Below are 21264 nucleotides of genomic sequence, written 5' to 3' on the forward strand. Positions count from 1 at the left end.
TCCTCAGTGAACAAAATGGAAAAGGAAAGCCCAGGTCAAACTTGGGTCTCAGCACACATGGGATGCACAACAATGCATGCTTGTGCACCCCAACACACGTATGCATACTGTATACAAGCATGAAAAGCGGGGAAAAATAATAAATAAAAAGAGAAACCAGGCAGGTGCCACAAGCCTTTAATCCCAGCACTTGCGAGGCAGAGGCAGATGGATATCAGTGAGTTGAGGGTCAGCCTGGTCTACATAGGAAGAGGAAGTTGCCCAGCTGTTGGGGAACGTGTGCAGGCAGACAGTGTTGCCAGTTCCTGAAGCTGAACTTTCCTCTGTTCGTAACAGTTGGTTTCGAGAAAGCTGGGTGGTGGTGACACACACCTTTAATCCCAGCACTGGGATGGCAGAGGCAGGTGGATATCAATGAGTTCTAGGCTAGCCTGGTCTACATAGTGAATTCCAGGACAACCAGAAAACAAAACAAAACAAAATTAAAAGAAGGAAGGAAGGAAGGAAGGAAGGAAGGAAGGAAGGAAGGAGTTGGAGAGGTGGCTCAGTGGTTAAGAGCACTGACTGCTTTCCCTGAGGTCCCAAGTTCAATTCCCAAAAACCGCATGGTGGCTCACAATCATCTGTAATGGGATCTGACGCCCTCTTCTGGTGTGTCTGAAGACAGTGACAGTGTACTCACATACATACAATAAATAAAATCTTTAAAAAAAAAGAAAGAAAGAAAGAAAGAAAGGAGAGAGAGAGAGAGAGAGAGAGAGAGAGAGAGCGCTGTACCTGGGTGCAAAGTCATTCGGAGTGCAACTTAGGCAGGCTAGCCAAGTCCCTCGGGAAGGGACAGTGCCAGGGAAAGACTAGGAGGAACGTTTGGCTCAGATGCAGACTTAGAAAGGGCATCCAGCCTTGTTCATCTCACTCCAGTAGGAAGAGCTGTCATCAAGGGGGGTGGGGGAAGCTACTAATGCAGGCTAGGTGCCTGTATCTGCTGTCAGTGGGAGTGCACACCTGTACCAGATGGAAATCCATACGGAGGTTCCTCGAAAACAAGCTTCTGCTAGCATATAACCCAGCTATACCGCTCCTGGTACACCCCCGAAGGACTTTAAGTCAGCATAGCACGGAGACATTTGCTCACCCATGTTACTGCTGTGCCGTTCATAGCAGGAAACAACCAGCACTGATGCTTGTCAACAGATAAATGGACTTCGAAAACGCGGTGGTTCACATACACGATGGAATTCTATGCAGCCCCAGAGAAACATGGAACCATGACATTTGCGGGGGGAAATGGCCGAAACTGGAAACTATGTTAAGCAAAACAAGTCAGGCTCCAATGAACAAAGACTGCATGACTTCTCTTAGCTGTGGAGCCTTGATTCAAGATTATGCATGTGGGTATGACCAGGTACGTGTATGTGTCCTTAGGTATGTGTGTGCATGGGATAAAACTGTAGGAACGGGGCTCAAGAGAGGATAGAGAGAGATCTGAAGGGAGTTAGAGAAAAGGGAGAGTCACAGAATAAATATAATAGAGAGACGACCAGCTAAAAGGGCAAAGGAGATGGCACTGGGCGAAGGGAACAAGTCGGAAGTATGACACACGATGAAACTCATTATTTCATATGATAATCTAAAAATTAACGGTACTAGTCATAGTGGGGCCTGGTGATACGCACCTTTAATTCCAGCCCTTGGGGGGCAAAGCAAGTGTTTGAGGGTAGCCTGATCTACATAGTCTGTGTTCAGAGCCAGCCATGGCAACATAGTGAGACCCTGTCTGTCGGAGCTCAGCTGTAATCCCAGCATTTCTGTGACGACCCTGTTGCCAGAGGATCGGGAGTTTCAGGCCAGCTTGTTGACACAATGCCATTCTGTCTCACCTAGATCCCTCCTCACCAAAATGCTTTTTATTCAAGTACTAGGTGGCATAGGGAAAAGCTCACCATGGGGGTGTAGCTGAGCTGGAAAAGTGCTTGCCCATCGTACAAGGAACTCATCTCTACAGCCCCTCGAACCGGATGTGGTGCCCAGCAGTCAGAGCGCTTGGGAAGCAGGAGCAGAAGGTCATCATCACACAGGAGTTTGTGGCCACACTGGACACACTGAACAAGAAGTTCCCGCACCCCAAGTACCCTCGTGGTGATACTTGGTATAGTATCACAATACTAATTAGTAGTGGCCCTCAAATCCCGTTGTCCCGAAGATCAGAGCAATCTAGCTCTTGATTGCTGAGTCCTCAAAGAGAGCACATCTGTAACCAGCGTACATAAGGTAAAGTTATTCCTGCAGCCACACAGACGTAAACATGGGCTTCTGGCGGGTGGGGGTGGGGCGCTTTGACATCTCTGGGGCGACCTGGAAACAGTGAGGCTCAAGGATTACGTTAGCTGCCCGGGCCCCTGATCTGAGACAGAAAAAACTTGAAAGGTGGGGCGCTGAAGCTAAGGAGAGACTGAGGAGCAGCTTTTGAAGGCAGGTGAGGCCCGGCCTACCGGCTCAGGTAAGCCAGGAAGAATGCAGCAGCAGCCAAACCCTCCCGCGGGCGCGTCGCAGTGACTCAGCCGCTACCAGGAAGGAGGAGTGCTCCCAAACTCTGCGACGCCCCCAGACAGCAGCCAGATCTCCGAGGCTCTGGGGCGCCAAGTCCCCCGCAGCAAGCATCCAGACATCCAGGGCGGGACCCCCTCCCGTCCCGCTTTCCTCCCAGCCCAGCCACCCCTGCCCATCCCGGGGACGTGGCTGAGGGCGGTGAGAGCGCTGCGGGCGCCGTGGGGGCCACGCGGGTCCTGGCCCCGACGGCGCCCAGAAGACCTACAAGAGCTGTAAGTAGTGACTTCGAGGACTGGGAGGCACTGTGGGGAAGCTCCATCCTTGGCGTCCCAGCTTTCCTCTCGGTTGTAACGCGGACTGAGAGGAGGTGACCTGGCGCCGCCGCCTCCCTAATTAGCCCTGGTGGTGTGGACTCAGACGCCGGGTTTAGTGGCGGCTCAGTCCAGTGTTGGTCCCAGAGGGGCTTGCTACCTGAGGATCACCTCCATGAGGCTGTCTAGCTTCAACTGGCTGCCTACAAGCTCTCAGAATCGGCTCCTGGGGTCACTCTGAGGGTCCCCGAACCCACCCACCCCTACTCTTGGTGACAGTTCTGTTCAAGCATAGCCAGAGCTTACAATTCCAGCAGGACCAACAGACTGCCTCTCCTCAATCCCTTCTACACTCGCCCTCGTGTGAGAAAGTTGGGGTGGCAGCCTAGTGCCCAAAGAGGGGATGGACAGTCCTTCTAAAACGAATTCCCAAGTCCAGCTGCCACTGGGCGGGAGTGGCAGGCCTTGGGGATGTTTTTGGCAGCTATGGAACCGGGGAGGCTGATGAGACACCAGCCCAGCTTCCCGGAGGGCCAGTTTCTGATGGGCTGAGCCCCAAACTCCAGGCAGCCAGCTCCGAAGTGGAAGTCAAAGGCGTGAGCAAAGGGCGCCAGAAGAACTAGATTGCTCTGATCTTTGGGGCAACGCGATTTGAGGGCTACTACCATTCAGACCATTGTCCCAGGGTGATTGTGTCTTCTTTCTTTTGATATTCTGGAAACTTTTACAAAGTTTAAGACCGAAGGAAAACACGCGGCCCCTTGTGCAACCCGCGAGGTTCTCCCGGCCCTGGGTAGGCGGAGATCTGGGGAGACTGGAGATCCTGGCTCTGAGCAAGGGGGAGGAAACCAGACGAGCTGGCTTCCTGTGGGGGCTCAGGCCTCGGACGCCCCGCGGACAGACGTGTCCTGCCCTGGCAGCAGCGAGTCCCGCACGGGGGAGGGGACGCCCGAGGGGGGCTGAGACAGCGAGGAGGGGGCGGAGACAGGGTGGGCCAGGGAAGAGGGGAGGAGCGAGGGGGCTGGAGCGAGAGAAGGAAGAAGGAAGGGGCGATCGGTGGGTTCGAGCTGGCGCTGGAATGGGAGCCAAGAGCGAGTGAGCGGGGAGGGGGCGCCGGCGACACCCAGGTGTCGCATGGCAGGGTCCACGAGGTGACCTGCCTGGGCCAGCAGCGCGCAGCTTGCACGAGTATGCGCTAGGGCACCCACTCCAGTTCCCCACGCACACCCGAGGGAGGCCTGCCCCGCCTGCTGAGCGCTGTTTTCTCCAGGTCCCAGGCCGATGTCCCAGGTGAGCGGTCAGTGCCCTTCTCGCTGCGACGCGCCTCATGGAGTCCCCAGCGCTGCCCTGGATCCAGGTAGGAGCAGGAATGAAAATCGAAGATAGACAGACCAGAGTGGTGTGGAAAGCTGAGAGAAGTTTGGGAGTGGGGTTGTTGGTTCTCTTGGAGACCTACAGGCAGATGGCCCCCAGGAGCTTGGGTGGGGGAGGGGCTGGAAAGTCTCAGTATTGGGGACCAGGTCTTAGGGGAGAAGAGGTAGTAGAGGGCTAGGGTGAGGAGACAGGGCTCGGAGCAGGCGGCCATGGCTGTGCGGAGTTGGCTCCAACTCCCCCTAGACACACACACACACACACACACACACACACACACTCCGTGATGCCTGCCCATAATATTGGGATTTGTGGCCGAACCATTTCTGCCCAGTGTGTAAATATTTATGAGGGCCTTCGGCGGGGAGTGGGGGGGGGGGCGGTGTCTGAGTCTCTCTTCTTCCCTTCCCCCAAACTAAGCAGAATGTAGCTGGAGCGCTCTTTGAAAACTTTTGTCTCAGCAGCTAGTGGTTAGGAACCTGGCCCCTTCCCTCCTTCTTGCTAGCTGAAGTTCCCTCGGGCCAGTCCCCACCCTGTGTGGCACACACACACACACACACACACACACACACACACACACACACAATCTACAACGAGGTAAAATGCCCCTTCCCCCTCCTCAGAGGATAAACTACCCTGATGGCCCCAGGAGCCTACAGACTAAGGAAAGGTATGTGGCTCCCTGCGGGGAACCTGACAATTTAGCTTTCCAGCCCCTGGCCCTAACGGTCTAGAGTTTTCTCTGAGGATCATAAGAACATCCAGAGTCAGGGTGGGCAGGGTGCAGAAGTGTAGGCCCAGATTTCCTGACTTAAACCCCTATTTTGGCTCAGTCTGAGGCCCTGCCTTCCTCCCACCCAAACCAACCTCTCCTTTCCCCAACACTGCATCAGTAATGAAAACCCAAGTCCATCCTGGACCTCAAACTCTCATCCTGGCCTTGGACAAGTCCTTTTCCCTTCTCTGGTCTGGGTTTCCACCTCCACCCCTCACCCCTACCCCCTATCTGGGCCACCCAAGCTTTTTTGTCTGTTTGCAGGATGGTCTCAGCGACTTGTCTACCTGGCCTGGCCTCTCCCAACTGTAGAGTGGAGGGTCTCCCAAAACTGAGTGATGTCTGGCCAGTAGAGGCTAATGTGCCTGCGGGCTGACTCCACCAGCCCTAAGTCCCTACTCTGGTGGAACCCTTAATTCAAGACTTAGAATTCTAGGGATACCCTCCTCCCAGGACCAGGGTCCTTGGAAGGTCTGTGGGGAGCAGGGAGTTGGGAGGCCTTTGTGTCTGGGACATTTCTCTCTCTCTCTCTCTCTCTCTCTCTCTCTCTCTCTCTCTCTCTCTTTCTCTCCCTCTCCCCCTCCCCCCCTCCCCAACGTTTTCATGCTTGCTTGCTTCCCATATTCCCCTTTTCTCTGCTCTCTCCTGTGATATCTCTTTCCAAGATCCCCTCCCATGTCTGACCGGCTCTCCACCCAGTGGCAAAGGAAGGGAGCAAAGTGTGCTCAAGACAGGCTGCAGAGTCCAGGGGGAGCTACTGGGAAGGCTAAGTCCTGGGCTGTAATTTGAGTCCCCCAGTGTTCCAGCAAGCCCCCTCCCCAGCCAGAACTGGGCCAGACAATGCAGCTTTTATAACACTTGTCCTGTTCTGTTCTGCCTGCTACCCAGGAAGCCCAAACCGCAGGAGACTCGGCCAAAACCCCACAGACTTTGAGACCAGAAACCCCCCATGCTCCCTGTGTGCCCACAGAACAGGGAGGCCATTACGCTGCCATCCCCTAAAGTAGAAGCTGCTGGCTGAAGAGCCAGAGAGTGACATGGCCTCCTTTCTCAGGCATCCAAGATGCAGGCAGGGCACCAGAGGACTTGGGGCAGTTCTGGTTAGGGCAGGTAGCCAAGCACTCAGATGCTGACTCCCCTACTGGCCTCCACCTCACCCATTCCCGAGAGCCCCAAAAGCCTGGCTCCCTAACCCACAAGATTTCTGCTCAGCACTGGAAAGACACATTTCTATCCTTGGGTCTAAATTCAATTTCCTGGGAATTAAAGCCTTTGGACCTAAAATAAAGCAACCGGATTGGGTCTAAATGGTAGCTCGGACCCTCTCCGGTCTTCCACTCAGTGGCCTGGGTCTGTGACTAGTGAATTCACACTTGTGATATGGACATCAGAAGAGTCCACCTTCTCTGGTCTCCTTAGGGTTCAAAGCCAGACGCCACCCCTAATACTCCATGTGACCCCTTTTTCTCCTTCCCCTGACCTGGGCGTTCTGAGTGCCAGCACTCAGCCAGAGAGGTGCAGGGGTAAATACTGACCACCAAAAGGGAAGGAGACGGACAAGGGCCTGGTCTGCAGAAGCGGGTGCTTCATTGCCAGGATGTTGGTATAGCATGGCTGTGTGGAGAAAGAACTGATGTCACGGGGGTCAGAGAAGGCTTTCTGGAGAAGGAGATGATATTGTAGCTAGACCAGGAAGGATGGTGGCCGTGTGGTCAGGAGAAACTACGGACAAACAGGTAGTTTGGCCAGAAGCTGCTGTGATAGCCCAAGGGTGTGGACAAGCTAGTCTGCCTGGAACACAAGACCTTTGTACATTCACTGAAGATGTGTGACCAGAGGCTTTGAATGTCTGGTCAGACTGAGAGTGAAATGTGGGGTCCCAGACATCACGCCCTGGCCTGAAGTCCTGGTCTTCTCTCTCTAGACACATTCACAGCCCAAAGGGCAGGGAGCTCATTCACTGTCTGCAAAGACGATGACGGGGCCTGAACTTGGAGTCCCAGAACAGGAATTGGCCGGGCTTAAAGTGAACCCATCCCACCTGGGAGAGGTTCTCCTCTTTCTTCCTGGCCAGGAACCACCCCAACCTGATGGATAACAAACAGTCCGGGGGAACCACTGGTCCCTGCTGCTGCCGCGAGTCTCCCTGACTTTCCTATGCAGCGTGTAGATCTGAGTATGTAACTTCCTGTCCTTTCTAGAGCTCTGACCTGCAGACCAGAACCTTAGGCCATGGTAGGACTGAGCATGCGTCAGAGTGAATCCTGCCTGGATTTCACCAGGGGTACAGGACACTAGCATGTTTGAGGTCACTGTGTACATTAAAGAATGATGTCGTTCTGGTCAGATGTGAGGGAGATGTACCACCAGACCAGATGGCGCCTGTTAGGACTCAAGCTGTAGACATCAGTCCCTCGCTATCCTGTGGGTCCTTTGCACATGCCCACAGCATTCCCACTTGGCCTTTCCCAACCATACCTTCCCTCCACCCTCTTTTACCCTCACACTCCAGGAGATTCCCTTAGACATGGTCAGACAGCAGAGTCTCTTGGTCACAGAAGGGAAACTGGGCTCTTGATCTGCAAGTCCCCCACCCACCTGTGGGCCTTCTGTCCCACCTATCTCAGAAGTTCTTTTCCCAGCCCAAGTCTTGGGGTCCAGATGCCATGGGGTAGCATCTGTGGAGCAGATGGGTCTTCCTGACTCTGCCCTTTCCTTCCAGCACTGCGGACCTGACTGGGCACAGGCTTCGTTCCCCCTCTTCTGCCTGCAACTCTGACCTTCCTGGCTTCAGGTCTGCCCCTCTGTGTCCAGACTGAACCGCTGGACTTGGTCCTAGAAAGTCAAATTTCATACATTGTCAGCTTCCTTGGGCAATGGTCTGGTCTCTCTAGAACTTTTCGGTTCCTTCCAGGTTCAAGGTCACCAGTCTTATAGGTGACTATTATTAGGAGAGACACGAGTGAATGGGACAGAGATGGGGACTCCCATCTCATTAAACCCTCCTCCTCCTCTCCCTCCCCCTTCTCCTCCCCCACAAGCTCTAGGACCCAAAAGAGCAGGAATCTTGACTCCATCAGGACTGTACACTCTGGTGACCTCAGATAAAAGCCTGGGAAGCCAAGGGCTTTTGCTGACCCGCTGCCGTTACAGACTCCCATCCTCGGGAGCACCAAGTGGCATGTGGTGGCCCATCAAACTGGTGGCTCTGGGGTCTTGGCTCCTCTTCTCAATCCCCAGACCCCAACAATTGTCTGAAACTCATTTGTAGCTAGCTGGTCTTTGCTACTCTGTGGGTTCTTCTTTTTCCCACCCTTTATTTCCACCCCTCCCCCTGCCCCGTTTTACCCTGACACAAGATAGGAGAGAAGGGAGAGGGGAGAGGGGAGAGGGGAGTTAGGAAAACCCCTGAGCCTGATTTCTTTGCTCTCGTTTCTACTTTGATCGTGGCTACAAACAAACCGCAGGCAACCTCCCTAAATGACCAACAACCACTGACAATTGCCTCTTGGGGTCCTTGCATATATGTACCCTCTGAAAAATCCCACAGTTCCACATGTCACATAATCACAGAAATTTTCTGCAGCTGGCAAAGCCATGCTTCTGCTAAAGCATGAGGTAAGTCATGGTCCTGCTGTGGGCAGTGCCTAGCAGCCCCACATCCCTACCTGGGATTAAAATACAGCACTTCCTGTAAGATTTCTGTGTTGTTCTAAAAACAAACAAACAAAAACGAGTTCCGGGGGTTGGGGATTTGGCTCAGTGGTAGAGTGCTTGCCTAGCATGCGCAAGGCCCTGGGTTCGGTCCCCAGCTCCGAAAAAAAGAAAAAAAAAAAAAAAAAAAAAAACGAGTTCCGGAGCTGGGGACCGAACCCAGGGCCTTGCGCTTGCTAGGCAAGCGCTCTACCACTGAGCTAAATCCCCAACCCTGAGTTCCAGAGTTCTTATGCTCAGTAGATTTTGTCTTCTCCAGGCATGTAAATGGGTACATACCCCTACACATGTATACATACCCCTACACACACACACACATACACCTACACACACACACATACACATGCCTACCCACAAATAAACATACACAGAAATCTACATGCACACGCACATCCCTACATACACATACACAAATGCCCGTATGCACACCTACATACACACACAACTGCCTATACACAAATTTATGTGTACACACACCTACACACTTGGGTGGGACTTTTTCAAAAAATTTTTTTAAAGACTTGATCTTATGAGGCCCAGACTGGCCTTGAACTTGCTTGTAGCCAAGGCTGGTATTTAACTCTTGTTCCTCCTGCCTCTACCTCCCAAGTGCTGGGTTTATAGGTAAGTGACCACACTCCACTGGGATCCTTAAAAGCTAACATTATCACAAATTCTCTGGTTGCTGAACTACACGCCCAGCCTTCTTCCTCGTCAACCCTTGTCAATATCCCTGCTGGGATTTTATTTTATTTTGAGGTGGCTCGTGCTACGTAGCTCAGTCTAGACCTCCAACTCTCATAGCCCCCTAGGTGCTAGGCCTCCAGATCTGCCCCATCGCATCCAGCAGCCTACAGAAACTCACTTGTCGTTTGTTTTGCTTTTGAGAGAGTCTCGTTCTGTAGCCCAGGCTGATCTGGAATTCATGGGCAAAGCTTCTTCCTGAGCCTCTCAAGAGCTGCGATTACAGATGCGGGCCGCCATGCCTGGCTAGCTCGCTGTAATTCTTTTTTTTTTTTTTAATTTATTTATTTAATGTATATGAGTACACTGTAGACACACCAGAAGAGGGCATCAGATCTCATTACAGATGGTTGTGAGCCACCATGTGGTTGCTGGGATTTGAACTCAGGACCTCTGGAAGAGCTGTCAGTGCTCTTAACCGCTGAGCCATCTCTCCAGCCCAGCTCGCTGTAATTCTTGCCTCTCAGTGACAGCCACTTGCACCGTGACAGACAGCTAGCTCCTTTAGTGTCAGGCCACCTTTCCTCATTCTGTTACACTGGTGCTTGGTTAGGTTAGGCATCTTGTAGATGCTAATAAGTGCTGGAGGGGAGAAGGGAAGAAGGAGAAGGCAAGGTTAGATGGGTAATGGGTGACGCTGGCGAATGACCCCTCTGCTGTGCGTCTTGCTCTGAGAGCTGGGTATCCATGCCTCCTTCCTACCCAAGGTAACTCAAAGTCTGTAACAAGCCAGGAGCGGTGGTGGTTCTGCTTGTAATCCCAGCACTCAGGAGGCCGGGGATTGCCCATTATGTTCCAAGACCAGCCTGGGCTACAGAGTGAGACCTTAGCTACCAAAGGCATTCTGGGAGGTAGGGTGTGGAGATGAGAGATGGAACTAACTCAGCAGTTAGGATGCTTTTTCAGTTCCCAGCATCCACATCAGGTAGCCTACACCCTGCTGGTACACCAACTCCAGGGGAGCCGATGCCCTCGTCTGGTCTCCGTGGATACTGTTCATATGCATAAACCCACATGCATGTGAGCGCGCACACACATACATACAGAGAGTTAAAAATAAGGTCAAGCTTTTTTTCCCTAAGTTTTATTTATTTATTTTATGTCTATGAGAGCCCTGTCTTTGGACACACCAGAAGAGGGCATCCGATCCCATTACAGAGGGTTGTGAGCCACCATGTGGGTGCTGGGAATTGAACCCAGGGCCTGGGACCATGGAGAGGTGTTTCTGGGCATTGGGGCTGGTGTCTGGAACTAGCAGGCCTTTCTTCCTAGAATTTGAACCCAAGTGCCTACTCGCATTCCTTCGTGCCAACTCAGTGCCCGCCTTCCAATCACGTCAGGGATTCCACCTAGCAGTCGTTGGGACATCTCTTTGGCCGTCATCTCTGCCTTGTCCGTTGTCCCTTATTTCAGCCTTGTGACTTGCCAAGAGACATTTGATTTTTGCATCCTGAATCCAGGTTGTGGGGGCCTCTTACCTTTGAGTCTCACTGTTGGTTTTTTTCCACCTTCCCACCCACATCTCTGTAACCTGCCTTCCCACAGCCCTGCCCTCTGGTGTCCACTTCTGTTTCTTCTTTCTTCCAGCATAGAAGTATGAGGAGAGGCACAGGTACAGGGGCCATGCCCTCAAACCACCGCCATCCACTGCACAGCACAGCCTGGGGTCTGCTAAGAAAGCAACTGCACCCCTGAATTATCATAGCTTGGGCCTTATGACCCCTGGCTTTACCCTCAGATCTCCCCAAGCCCAGACACCAAGGCTGTAGGCTCTCAGACACCTTCCATCCCCTGTGCTTTCCTGGGAGCCCAAGGGGCCCAATCCTGCTGCTGCCTGGGGAGCTGTGGTTTGTAGGTGGCTTCGTTCCCTCATCCCGCCCACTCTGCCCAGAGCCACTCTAATTACATGGGCCTGTGGTTCACCTCTTCCCAGCCCTTCTGGCTGTCTCCCGGCCTCTCTTCCTGCCCGGGGCCCCTCCCTGCTCCTCACCCCCAGGTTGCTCTCTTGTTTCTCTCCGATGCCAGCACCCCTTCTCTGACCCAGTTTCTCCACATCTGCCTTCTTCCTGTCTCATAGCAGCTCCCTGCTTGGGTCAGCCCAGGCTCTTGTCTAGTCTTTGTCTTTCTTCTCCGTGGCTGACTTTCTTGTTCATCCCAGACTGCCTGTCACCAGATCTCAGCGGCTCAGCCCTCCCCACCCAGTTTCCCAAATTCTCTCCTCCCAGAATCTACCGTCCAGTGCCTGTCAGTCCCCATAGCTAATTCTTTGGCTGCAGCGTTGAGCCTCTTGTCGGTTTTTCTCCTACACTGTATGCCTCTCCTCTCCCGACATCTCTTTATACCACAGGCCCGTTCTCCTGATGTCACATGTATGTATTCATCCATGGACAAATGCATGCCCCCATGCCCTTGCACACGTATGAGTTATGACTCGGGAACTATCAGTTTGGAAGTCAGATACCACAGCCAGATAGGTGATAGCTGGGTTAATCATGAAAGGACCAGAAGTGAGGGCTCATTGGGTGCTCTGGGCTGTAGGTCAGACCTGGGCACACAGGAGGACACCAGGAAACAATCTTTGATCATCTGTTTTTTCCTAGCCCAGACCATGTCCCTCCTCCCTGGGCTGGAGGTAGTAGCAAGATCCACTCACCCTGCAGAGGCATCGTCAGAAGAGGGCTCCCAGGAGGAGGCAGTACCCTCCATGCCCCAAGACGGTGGTCTTGGGGTTCACCAGGCTCTAAACAGCACTGACCTCGATGTCCCCACAGAAGCTGTGACGCGTGAGTCCCAGGGGCCTGGGGTTTGGGGTGGCAACATGCAGGGAAATTTTATATGCTATCAGCAGCACAGGTATGCTGTCTTTGCCCTGGGTGCTGATGTAGACAGGGGAGTGTTGGGGAGGCCGTCCTGTGGGTTCTGTGAGGTCAGCAGCTCTCTACCTCTCTGCCCTGTAAGAAGCCAGGCTCAGGGGATCCAGTTAAGGTTGTTGGGCAAGAGGCACCTTTGCCTCTCAGAGAGAGAATTGGTTTGCTGGGCAGGGCCAGAGGCTGGAACACAGTTCAGTGCACTCTTCAGGGCAGGACCAGGGTGCAAAAGAAAGAGGGAAACTCCCAGTTGCTCTGGAGAGAAAGGAGCAAAAATTCACCTTCTTTACCAAGCCTGGTTGGAGGTCTCCTGGCCCTGGATCCAGGCAAGGAGCTGCCAGGATCATTTTGTAATAAGCAAGTGCCACCTTCTGTGAGAGTACCTCAGGGCAAATTTTCTGTCCGTGAATAAGCTTGAGTGCTTTCCTGGAGAGGCACTGCCATAGCCATTATCAAGTCCATTCTACAGATGAGGAAACTGAGGCACAGACCTAGGACAGAGCCAGACACAAGTCTGGCACTCAAGTCTGCTGGTCTCACTCCACCATGCCCACCTGCCTTGTTGGCATAAACATTGTGCCTCCTAGACTTCTAGCCAGGGAATTGGGGTCAAGTATGGAAGTAGGGTTCCTGACCCCTGGGAGAGCAGTGTCCTCAGCCTTACACACACACACACACACACACACACACACACACACAAGGCCATAGCCACAGGGAGGGTGAGTGGGACAGACACCCCTGTGTCTATGGCCTTAAGTGTTTGCACTGTGACTCAACACCACCCCCACCCCTTGGCTACCCCATAGCCAAGGCCACAGGCAAGCTTTGTGTCTGCAGCACCTCCCAGGGCCCTGGGCTCACCACACATTCCCTCCCTCTGGCCACTGTACCCATGTTTAGGCAGCAGGGCAAGGGACAGTGAAGCTGGCCAAAGGCTAAACCCAGTCATCTGTGTGGAGCCAGGATGATTCAGGCCTGGCCACTCTCGAGGCTCCTGTTTACCAGGTGCAGGCCCCAGCCATGCCTGCCCGATGCTCCCAGTGTGCACCTCTGCTCCCCACCTTGTCAGTCGCTGGTGTTACCTTACCAGACTCCAGGCCTCTCCCTCCCTCCACTTCCTAGCTGTGGAATCTTTCAGATTATACCGGCTGGTCCTCAAGGTTCTTCATCAGAGAAGTGGGCCAATAATAGGTCACTTGTGATCTTTAAAGACGATACTGTGTGTAAGTATCTTAGTTCACCACCTTGCCCCTAATATCTACTCAAAACATGTTAACTAGCTACCGCTTTTAAGAAGGGATTATGTAGGGGCTGGGGAGATGGCTCAGCGTTAAGAGCACTGACTGCTCTTCCAGGGATCTGGGTTTAAATCCCAGAACTCACAGTGAAGCTCACACTTGTCTATAACTCCAAAACCTGACACCCTCACACAGGCATAATACATGCAGACAAAACACTCATGTATATAAAATAAAAATAAATAAAAATGTTTTACAGTGATTATGTGGATGTAAAAGACTATTTCTCAGCCCCTCGGTATCCAGCTTTTGCCTCCTCTCTGTCCTGCTCAAAATCTCAAACAGGTTCCACTTCTGAGATTCGCTAGTTGTTGTGGCCTTGGGAAAGTTACTGTCCCTCTCTGGAACTTTTTTCCTTATTAGTGATAACAAAGGATAGTGACTCAGGCATGGTGGTCTACACTGGTGATCCCAGGACCTGGGAAGTGGAGGCAGGAGGATGACAGACTTGAATAGCATCATTGTCAGCTGCAGAGCCTGCCTGAGTCTAGCTTCCCCTACAAAAGATCCAATGGGGGAGAAAGAAAGTTTTATGAAGAGAATTCCGTGAGAAGACAGTTGGCAAGTGCTGGGGACAGTGACCAGCCACACACAGCCAGTGGCCAGCCCCCTTTGTCTCTCCTGAGCACCCGAGGGCTCCTGGAAAATTTAAATCCACAAGTAGCCTAGAGAAGTCAAGGCACAAAGGCTCAGCTGAGGGCTGGAAATACCCTGTTTGCTGGAGAGACTCAGCAGCGGTGGGTTCCGGACTTCCTGTGACTGCTTCCCCCACTTCCCCGGAGCTGGGTACTGAACCCAGGGCCTTGCGCTTGCTAGGCAAGCGCTCTACCACTGAGCTAAATCCCCAACCCCCTGTGACCGCTTCTTATCCCCATGCCAGCATAACACACATATACCCTCACCTCCCAAGACAAGTGCCAAACGGCTCCATTGAGCATCCTTTGAATAAGATCTACCAAGGAGCCAAGGATTTGAGGGACCCGGCAGGCCCAGCTTCCTAAAACTGGTTGCTTAGGCTGGGAAGGTAACTGCCTTGCCGGAGGTCTCTCACCTACCAGCCCCCATCCCTCTGCCATCACCTAGACCCAGGAGCCCCTCCCTCCGCACTCTCTCAGCCCCACAGCAGCAGGGCTGGGTGGGACACTCTGCAGGGCTGAAGGCAAGAAGCAGAAAAAAAGGGGCTGCTGTGAGGGGCCCTTGAGTCCAGGGCCAAGAATACATCCCAAACAGATGTTCCCAATAAGTCACCCGCAGCACCAAGGGCGAAAACAGCTGGGGGTTTGGCAGAAGCCAAGGTGAAGGTTAACCAATTCGCTGCCGTCTTAAGCAACCCCCGCCAACCGTGTCTCCCCTACCCCACCACTCTAGACCAAATCCCAGAGCCTAAAATAAAAGAACAGACTTCATATCGGTAAGAAAGTGGGGTTCCCCGCCCCCGGCTTTGTACCTCCAGTTTTGGGTTTGGTTTTTCTGGAATGAGCACTGCCATAGGAGTTGGGAGCTGAGCCCCAGTCTGCCACTGTTCCACACTTTGCCACTGTGAGCTAGTCATTTTTGCTTTCTGGGCCTCAGTTTCTCCGTGTAATGAAGACAAATCTGCCTGCGCTGCGCTGGGGTGCAACTAGGAATGAAGTAGGCAGGATTCCAACTGATCACTAGAGGATGGCCCTCTTTCCTCATCGTCTCTTCATCTCTCCAGGTCAGCCTCAAGGGAACCCCCAAGGCTGCACCCCACTACTGCCAAATGGCTCCGGCCACGACCACCTCTCAGAACCAGGCGGTGCCGGGCATGCGGGGAACGGTGCTCTGGGCGGGACCAAGGCCCACCGGAAGTTGCAGACGCATCCATCTCTCGGCAGCCAGGCCGGAAGGAAGAGCAAAGGCAGCACCCGGTCAGCCTCACAGGTTCCCCTCCAGGCTCAGGAAGGTAAGGCCCCTGCCGTCCGCTTCCACAGAAAGGCAGCATCACCAACTTGCTGCTTAAGAAATGCACAACTCAGTGGGACAGCAATTAGGAGCCTGAGGCTGGAGGATCAAGGCCATCTTGAGCTACAGAACAAGACCCTGTCTCAAGCAATAATAAACTGGGTGTGATGGCACACGCCACTATGATTCCAGCACTCGGAAGGCCCAAGTGGGATTACTGTGACCCGAGTCTGCTCCCTGGGACCTACGGGGTGGGAAAAGAGTACTAACTCCAGCAAGTGTTATCTGATCTCCACATATGTGTGCGGCTGCAACAAAAACACCGTGACTAAAAAGCAAGTTGGGGAGGGAAGGGGTTTTTTTGGCTTTACACTTCCAAATCACAATCCATTATCAAAGGAAGTCTGGACAGGAACCCAAGCAGGGCAGGAACCTGGAGGCAGGAGCTGATGCAGAGGTCACAGAGGGGTGCTGCCTACTGGCATGGTCTCCATGGCTTGCTCAGTCTGCTTTCTTATACCATCCAGGACCACCAGCCCAGGGATGGCACCTCCCACAATGGGCGGGACCCTTCCCCGTTGATCACTAATTAAGAAAATGCCTTACAGCTGGATCTCATGAAGGCCTTTCCCCAACTGAGGCTCCTTCCTCTCCTATGACTCTGGCTTGTATCAAATTGACACACTGGTTAGCCAGTACATATGTATAGAAAGGTAGGCCTCCAGCCTTCAGCCTCCAGTGACTCATCCATGGGACCACGGGAAGAAAACCGCTAGAGGCTAAGCAGAAGCTAAGGTGAAAGGTAACAGAGGGGATTCGGCGCGCGCCTGGACCCTTCAGACTTTGCTGTCCTGTTAACTTAGTAAAACCTTGCAAAGTACATCTGGGCTGATCCAGCGTTAGCTACCTTATTCCAGAAAATTCCACAAGGCGGTGGTGGGGCGTGTGCTTAGCATGTGAAGGTTTTCTATCTCCAGCACCAAAGAAAATGAAAAAAAAAATCGTTTTGGAGTGAACCGCCTGTTCAGTCAAACTGATAGGAAAGAATAGAACGGTGCGGGGGTGGGGGGGGTGGGGGGGTGGGGGTGGGTGGCAGGAGTGTGTGGTGGGTGGCAGCAGGGGTGTGTGGTGGGGGGGAGTGGGGACAAAGTCCAGCAGGGGAGGCTCAAAGTTCTCAGATCTGACACCCAACTGATGTTTGAACAACACAGAGCCTCCTCCGGCTGCTCAGGTCAGCCATCAGCTGATTTTGCCCAGGTATTGGCACAGCCAGGAGCCATCAGATCTTAGCCCTGTTCGTGTTGGGGAACCCTGGCCTAGCCACCTGAAGGCAGGGTACAGTGTGACACTTGTTAAGATTTATTTATTAGGGGGGTTGGGGATTTAGCTCAGTGGTAGAGCACTTGCCTAGGAAGCGCAAGGCCCTGGGTTCAGTCCCCAGCTCCAAAAAAAAAAAAAAAAAAGATTTATTTATTTCGTTTATGTGTGAGAGTTTTGCCTGCACATACGTATGTGCACCATATGTGTGCCTGACGCCCTCAGAGGCCAGAAGACTGTATGTATCAGATCCCCTGGAACTGGAGTCACAAATGGTTGCAAACCACCATGTGGGAGCTGGGAATTGAACTGAATAGAATCAAACCCTGGTTCTCTGCAAGGAAAAGGAATTCTAACCACCCAGCCATCTCCATAGCGCCCCTGCCCTGACCCCTTTCCCCCACACACACATGCAGGTGGATGTGTGTGTTATTCTGAAACCTTCTCACCCCTGGAGGCAGATTCTACCAGAAGTATTTTATGACAGACAGTCATTCACTTAACTTGCCCTAGGGGTGAGGAAGTGGCTAGGTTAGGTGGTAGACCCATGTCTAGCATATTCAAGGCCCTGGGTTCAAGTCCCAGTGGTGCAGGAAAATAAATAATAACTCGCGTGCGTTCTGGGCATCTGCTGTATGCTAGGGACCTAGCTAGCCCTTGCCCTCCTTCAGCTCTCGTGAAGAAGGCACACATGACCACCGTCCACATAACAAGGGCAGGCACAGAGGTTGCATCAGCACAGAATGCATTAGCTGCACTACACCAGCCCAGAAGGCCCAAGAGGGGATATAGAGTCTAGGGCAAGGTAGTGGGCATGAAAATGGATGTATCAGGTAATGGGTATAATGGCATTTCGTAGGTAGACTGAGGCTCTAGGCACATAGGGAATCTAAAAAAGCCTAATTAACTATGCCAACTATGTTGTAGGGTACAAAGATGCCCCCCAACCCGCATCCCCCTCCCCGCACACATGAATGGTTGCAATGGACTGAGGATTTTAAATATAGCAGTGATTTTCCATATCTGCATTTGAAAAGAACTACTGTGTCCATGCTGGGCATAGATCAAAGCCCAGACATCCACAGAGGATACTGGATAGCATTAATCGGCAAAGGGTAGTTCTGGTGGAGAGGGACGGGTGCTCTGTCCCCTGGCCTGGCCCTCAGGTGGGGCTGACTGCCCAGGATGAATAGTGCGTGAGAAGCTATAGCTCACACATTGAACTGAGCACCCACTGTGTTCACTTGGTGTAGCCCGAGCTGGCCTCAGATTCCCTGTGTAGCCAGCGATGGCTTTGAACTCCTGACCATCTTGCCTCCGCCTACCGTGAGCTGGGATTACAGACATGCAGAACCACAGCATATACGGTGCTGGGGTAGGACTCGGGACTTTGTGCATGCACTGACTGAGCCACATCCTGTTCTGGGGACTTGTGACACATCTGTGAACATAACAGGTCAAGGGTCTGGTGAAGTATGGAATGGCCATGAGCTAAAAGCCCGTGGTGTGGCGGGAGGTGACAGAGCCAGGAAGACAGAAGCATGCCAGGAGAGCAGGGGGTGCCAGGGCGAAGAGAGGTTCTGCTTTCTCCTGGGCAGGAGTAGTGGAGCCTGCTCTCATCCGGGAGAGACGACACTTGGAGAAATAAGGAGTAAAGGGAGTGAGAACATTCCAGGCAGGGAGGGGCTCCTGTTTGGCCTAGGTTCAGCCAGAAGACCAGTGTGGACAGGGCAAAGAACAGGCTGCCCAGGACTTACTTGTCAGGAACAAGTCTTACTTGTCTGGGCCTGGGGACCACCAGGAACCTGAGCTTTTACCCCTTGGGGTTTGGGTCAGTGACAGCTCTGAGCAAAGCAGGACCTGATGTATAGCCTTTCTTTTTACTTTTAATCTTTCAGCCTCTGTTTTTTTTCCTTTTTTTTTTTTTCTTTTTTTCGGAGCTGGGGACCGAACCCAGGGCCTTGTGCTTGCTAGGCAGGTGCTCTACCACTGAGCTAAATCCCCAACCCCTCAGCCTCTGTTTTTAAAGGCTCCTTCCGGCCTATAGGATAGACAACAGATTGGCGAGCTGTAGCCAGAGACCAAGTGTAGGGGGTTCAATGAGGGATGAGCAGAATTCTGGGAGATATATATATATATATACATATATGTATATATATACACACACACATATATACACATATACATATATACACACATATATACACACACATATATACATGTACACACATATATATACATATATACACATATGAGATTTATTTGTTTATTTTATGTATATGAGTAAACTGTCACTGTCTTCAGACACACCAGAAAGAAGGAGCATCAGATCCCATTACAGATGGTTGTGAGCCACCATGTGGGTGCTGGGAATTGAACTCAGGGCCTCTGGAAGAGCAGTCAGTGCTCTTAACCACTGAGCCATCTCTCCAGCCCCCAGATTATATATTTTTGTTTGTCTTGTTTTTTTGAGACAGGCTTCATATACCCCAGTTTGACCTCAAACTAAGTAGCTGAGGATGGCCCTGAACTGCTGATCCTCTTGCTTCTGCCTCCCAAATGCTGGGATTACAGGTGGTGCCACCTTACCCAGTTTATACGGCACTGAAGATCCAACGCAGGGCTTCCTGCGAGTGAGGCAGTCACTATATTAACTGAGCCACAAACCAGCCCTTTGGATATGTCTTTAAGTAGCTAATCTCTGTGCCTCAGTTTCCTCCCCTGTAGAATGGGACTGATTTAACAGCCCACGTCATAGAGCTGTTACCAGAGTCTCAGATGAGTTTACTTACAGCAGTGCTTGGACCATCTCTACCCCCACATGCCTGTTAAATATGTAAGCAGAGGGCAGCTAAGGGGGCTCCCGGTGTAGACTTCTTGGGCTTCCTCCAGGCCCACTTGGCTGCTGTGCCTATAAAGAAATCGGGCATCCCCAGGAGATTCATCTGCTTCTCAGGTCAGTGAGAACTAAGGGCGCCAAGAGAAATGGCAGGGCTCAGCAGGGCTATTCCTGTTACCAGGGCTCCCTTGCTCCAGCCTCTCCCTCTCCTGTCCCCCGCCCACAGATTGCTGTGTCCACTGCATACTGTCCTGTCTCTTCTGTGAGTTCCTGACCCTCTGCAACATCGTCCTGGACTGCGCCACCTGCGGCTCCTGCAGCTCCGAGGACTCCTGTCTCTGCTGCTGCTGCTGTGGGTCCGGCGAGTGTGCGGACTGCGACCTGCCCTGCGACCTGGACTGCGGCATCCTGGATGCCTGCTGCGAGTCGGCAGACTGCTTGGAGATATGCATGGAGTGTTGCGGACTCTGCTTCTCCTCCTGATGCCACAGGGTGGTCCCAGAGCTGCCGCACGGAGCCTGATGGCTCCCCTGACCCCGGGCGGGCCCCCTTAGAATCCCAAGCCAGATGTGAGAAGGCGGGACGCTGAGAGGAGCCCGCCTCAGCCGCGAACAGGTCTGCCTTCAGACGCATAACCTGGCCCCCTCGGTGCGTGACCAGGAACACGGCGTATAGAGCCTGGTGGGGCAGAGCCAGTTAGAGCTGCCAAGACTCCAGAACACTGTGAACGGTAGGGGAGGGTGGGGCAGGAATGGGAGGCCCATGTCCTTCTCTACCTCTGCTCCAGGTGCCTGCCTCCCTCAGCCTCCCCCAGCTTTGAGGACAGAAAATGTGAAAAGGCACCTGTCCCACCCATTGTCGGCCCCCGCTCTTCCCCCCCTCCCCCAGCTCATTCACTGGGTCTTGTCCGGGCCTAACCCATATGGTGACCAAGAGGACGGGGGTTTGGGACGGGTGTGGGTGGGTGGGGACAATATGGAAAAGACTGGAAGGAGGTAGAGGGAGGGTCTGTTCTTTTCATTGCTGTAAATAAAGATATCCGTTCAATCTCCACTCCCTTCGGGACTCTTTACAAAGCCTTTAGACATAAGCGCTGGAAAGCAAGCCCTTCCCCCTGCACCTCCCAGCACCTGTATGGGGCTGAGGTGGGCTAGAAGGTAAAACACTTGCCCCCCAAGTATGAGGCCTGGCTTTGATGGGATCCATTCATCTTTTAGCTGAATATGGGAGCCTGTGTCTTTCATTCCAGTGCTGTACAGCAAGATGGGGCAAATAGGACACTCTCTGGAAGCTTGAAGGCCAGCGGTCACACAATAAACTGTTTTATCCAACATGAGAGGGCTGGCCCTGAGGTTGTTCTGTGACCTGGGCATGCACCCTACACACACACACACACACACACACACACACACACACACACACACACACACACACAGACGTGTGCCCACTCATGTGTGCACACTCTGTGGGTCTCTTCATCTGTTTTCTTCATCTTAAGAAGACCCACTGCCGGGCTGGAGAGATGGCTCAGTGGTTAAGAGCACTGACTGTT

General features: G+C 52.8%; 1 protein-coding gene across 3 annotated transcripts; it reads left to right on the forward strand.

Annotated features, from left to right (window-relative positions):
* Positions 1-2606: 2606 nt before the first annotated feature.
* Positions 2607-20765, forward strand: Mdfi (MyoD family inhibitor). 3 transcript variants are annotated; one of them, NM_001109301.2, is given in 5 exon segments: positions 2607-2822; positions 4132-4218; positions 12066-12248; positions 15330-15557; positions 19939-20765. In NM_001109301.2, coding segments are annotated over 4 exon segments (744 nt in total). In that variant the 5' UTR covers positions 2607-2822; positions 4132-4142; the 3' UTR covers positions 20196-20765.
* Positions 20766-21264: the final 499 nt, after the last annotated feature.

This window comes from Rattus norvegicus, chromosome 9 (genome assembly GCF_021556685.1).
Source record: "Rattus norvegicus strain SHRSP/BbbUtx chromosome 9, alternate assembly SHRSP_T2T, whole genome shotgun sequence".
In the NCBI taxonomy this organism is placed as follows: domain Eukaryota; kingdom Metazoa; phylum Chordata; class Mammalia; order Rodentia; family Muridae; genus Rattus; species Rattus norvegicus.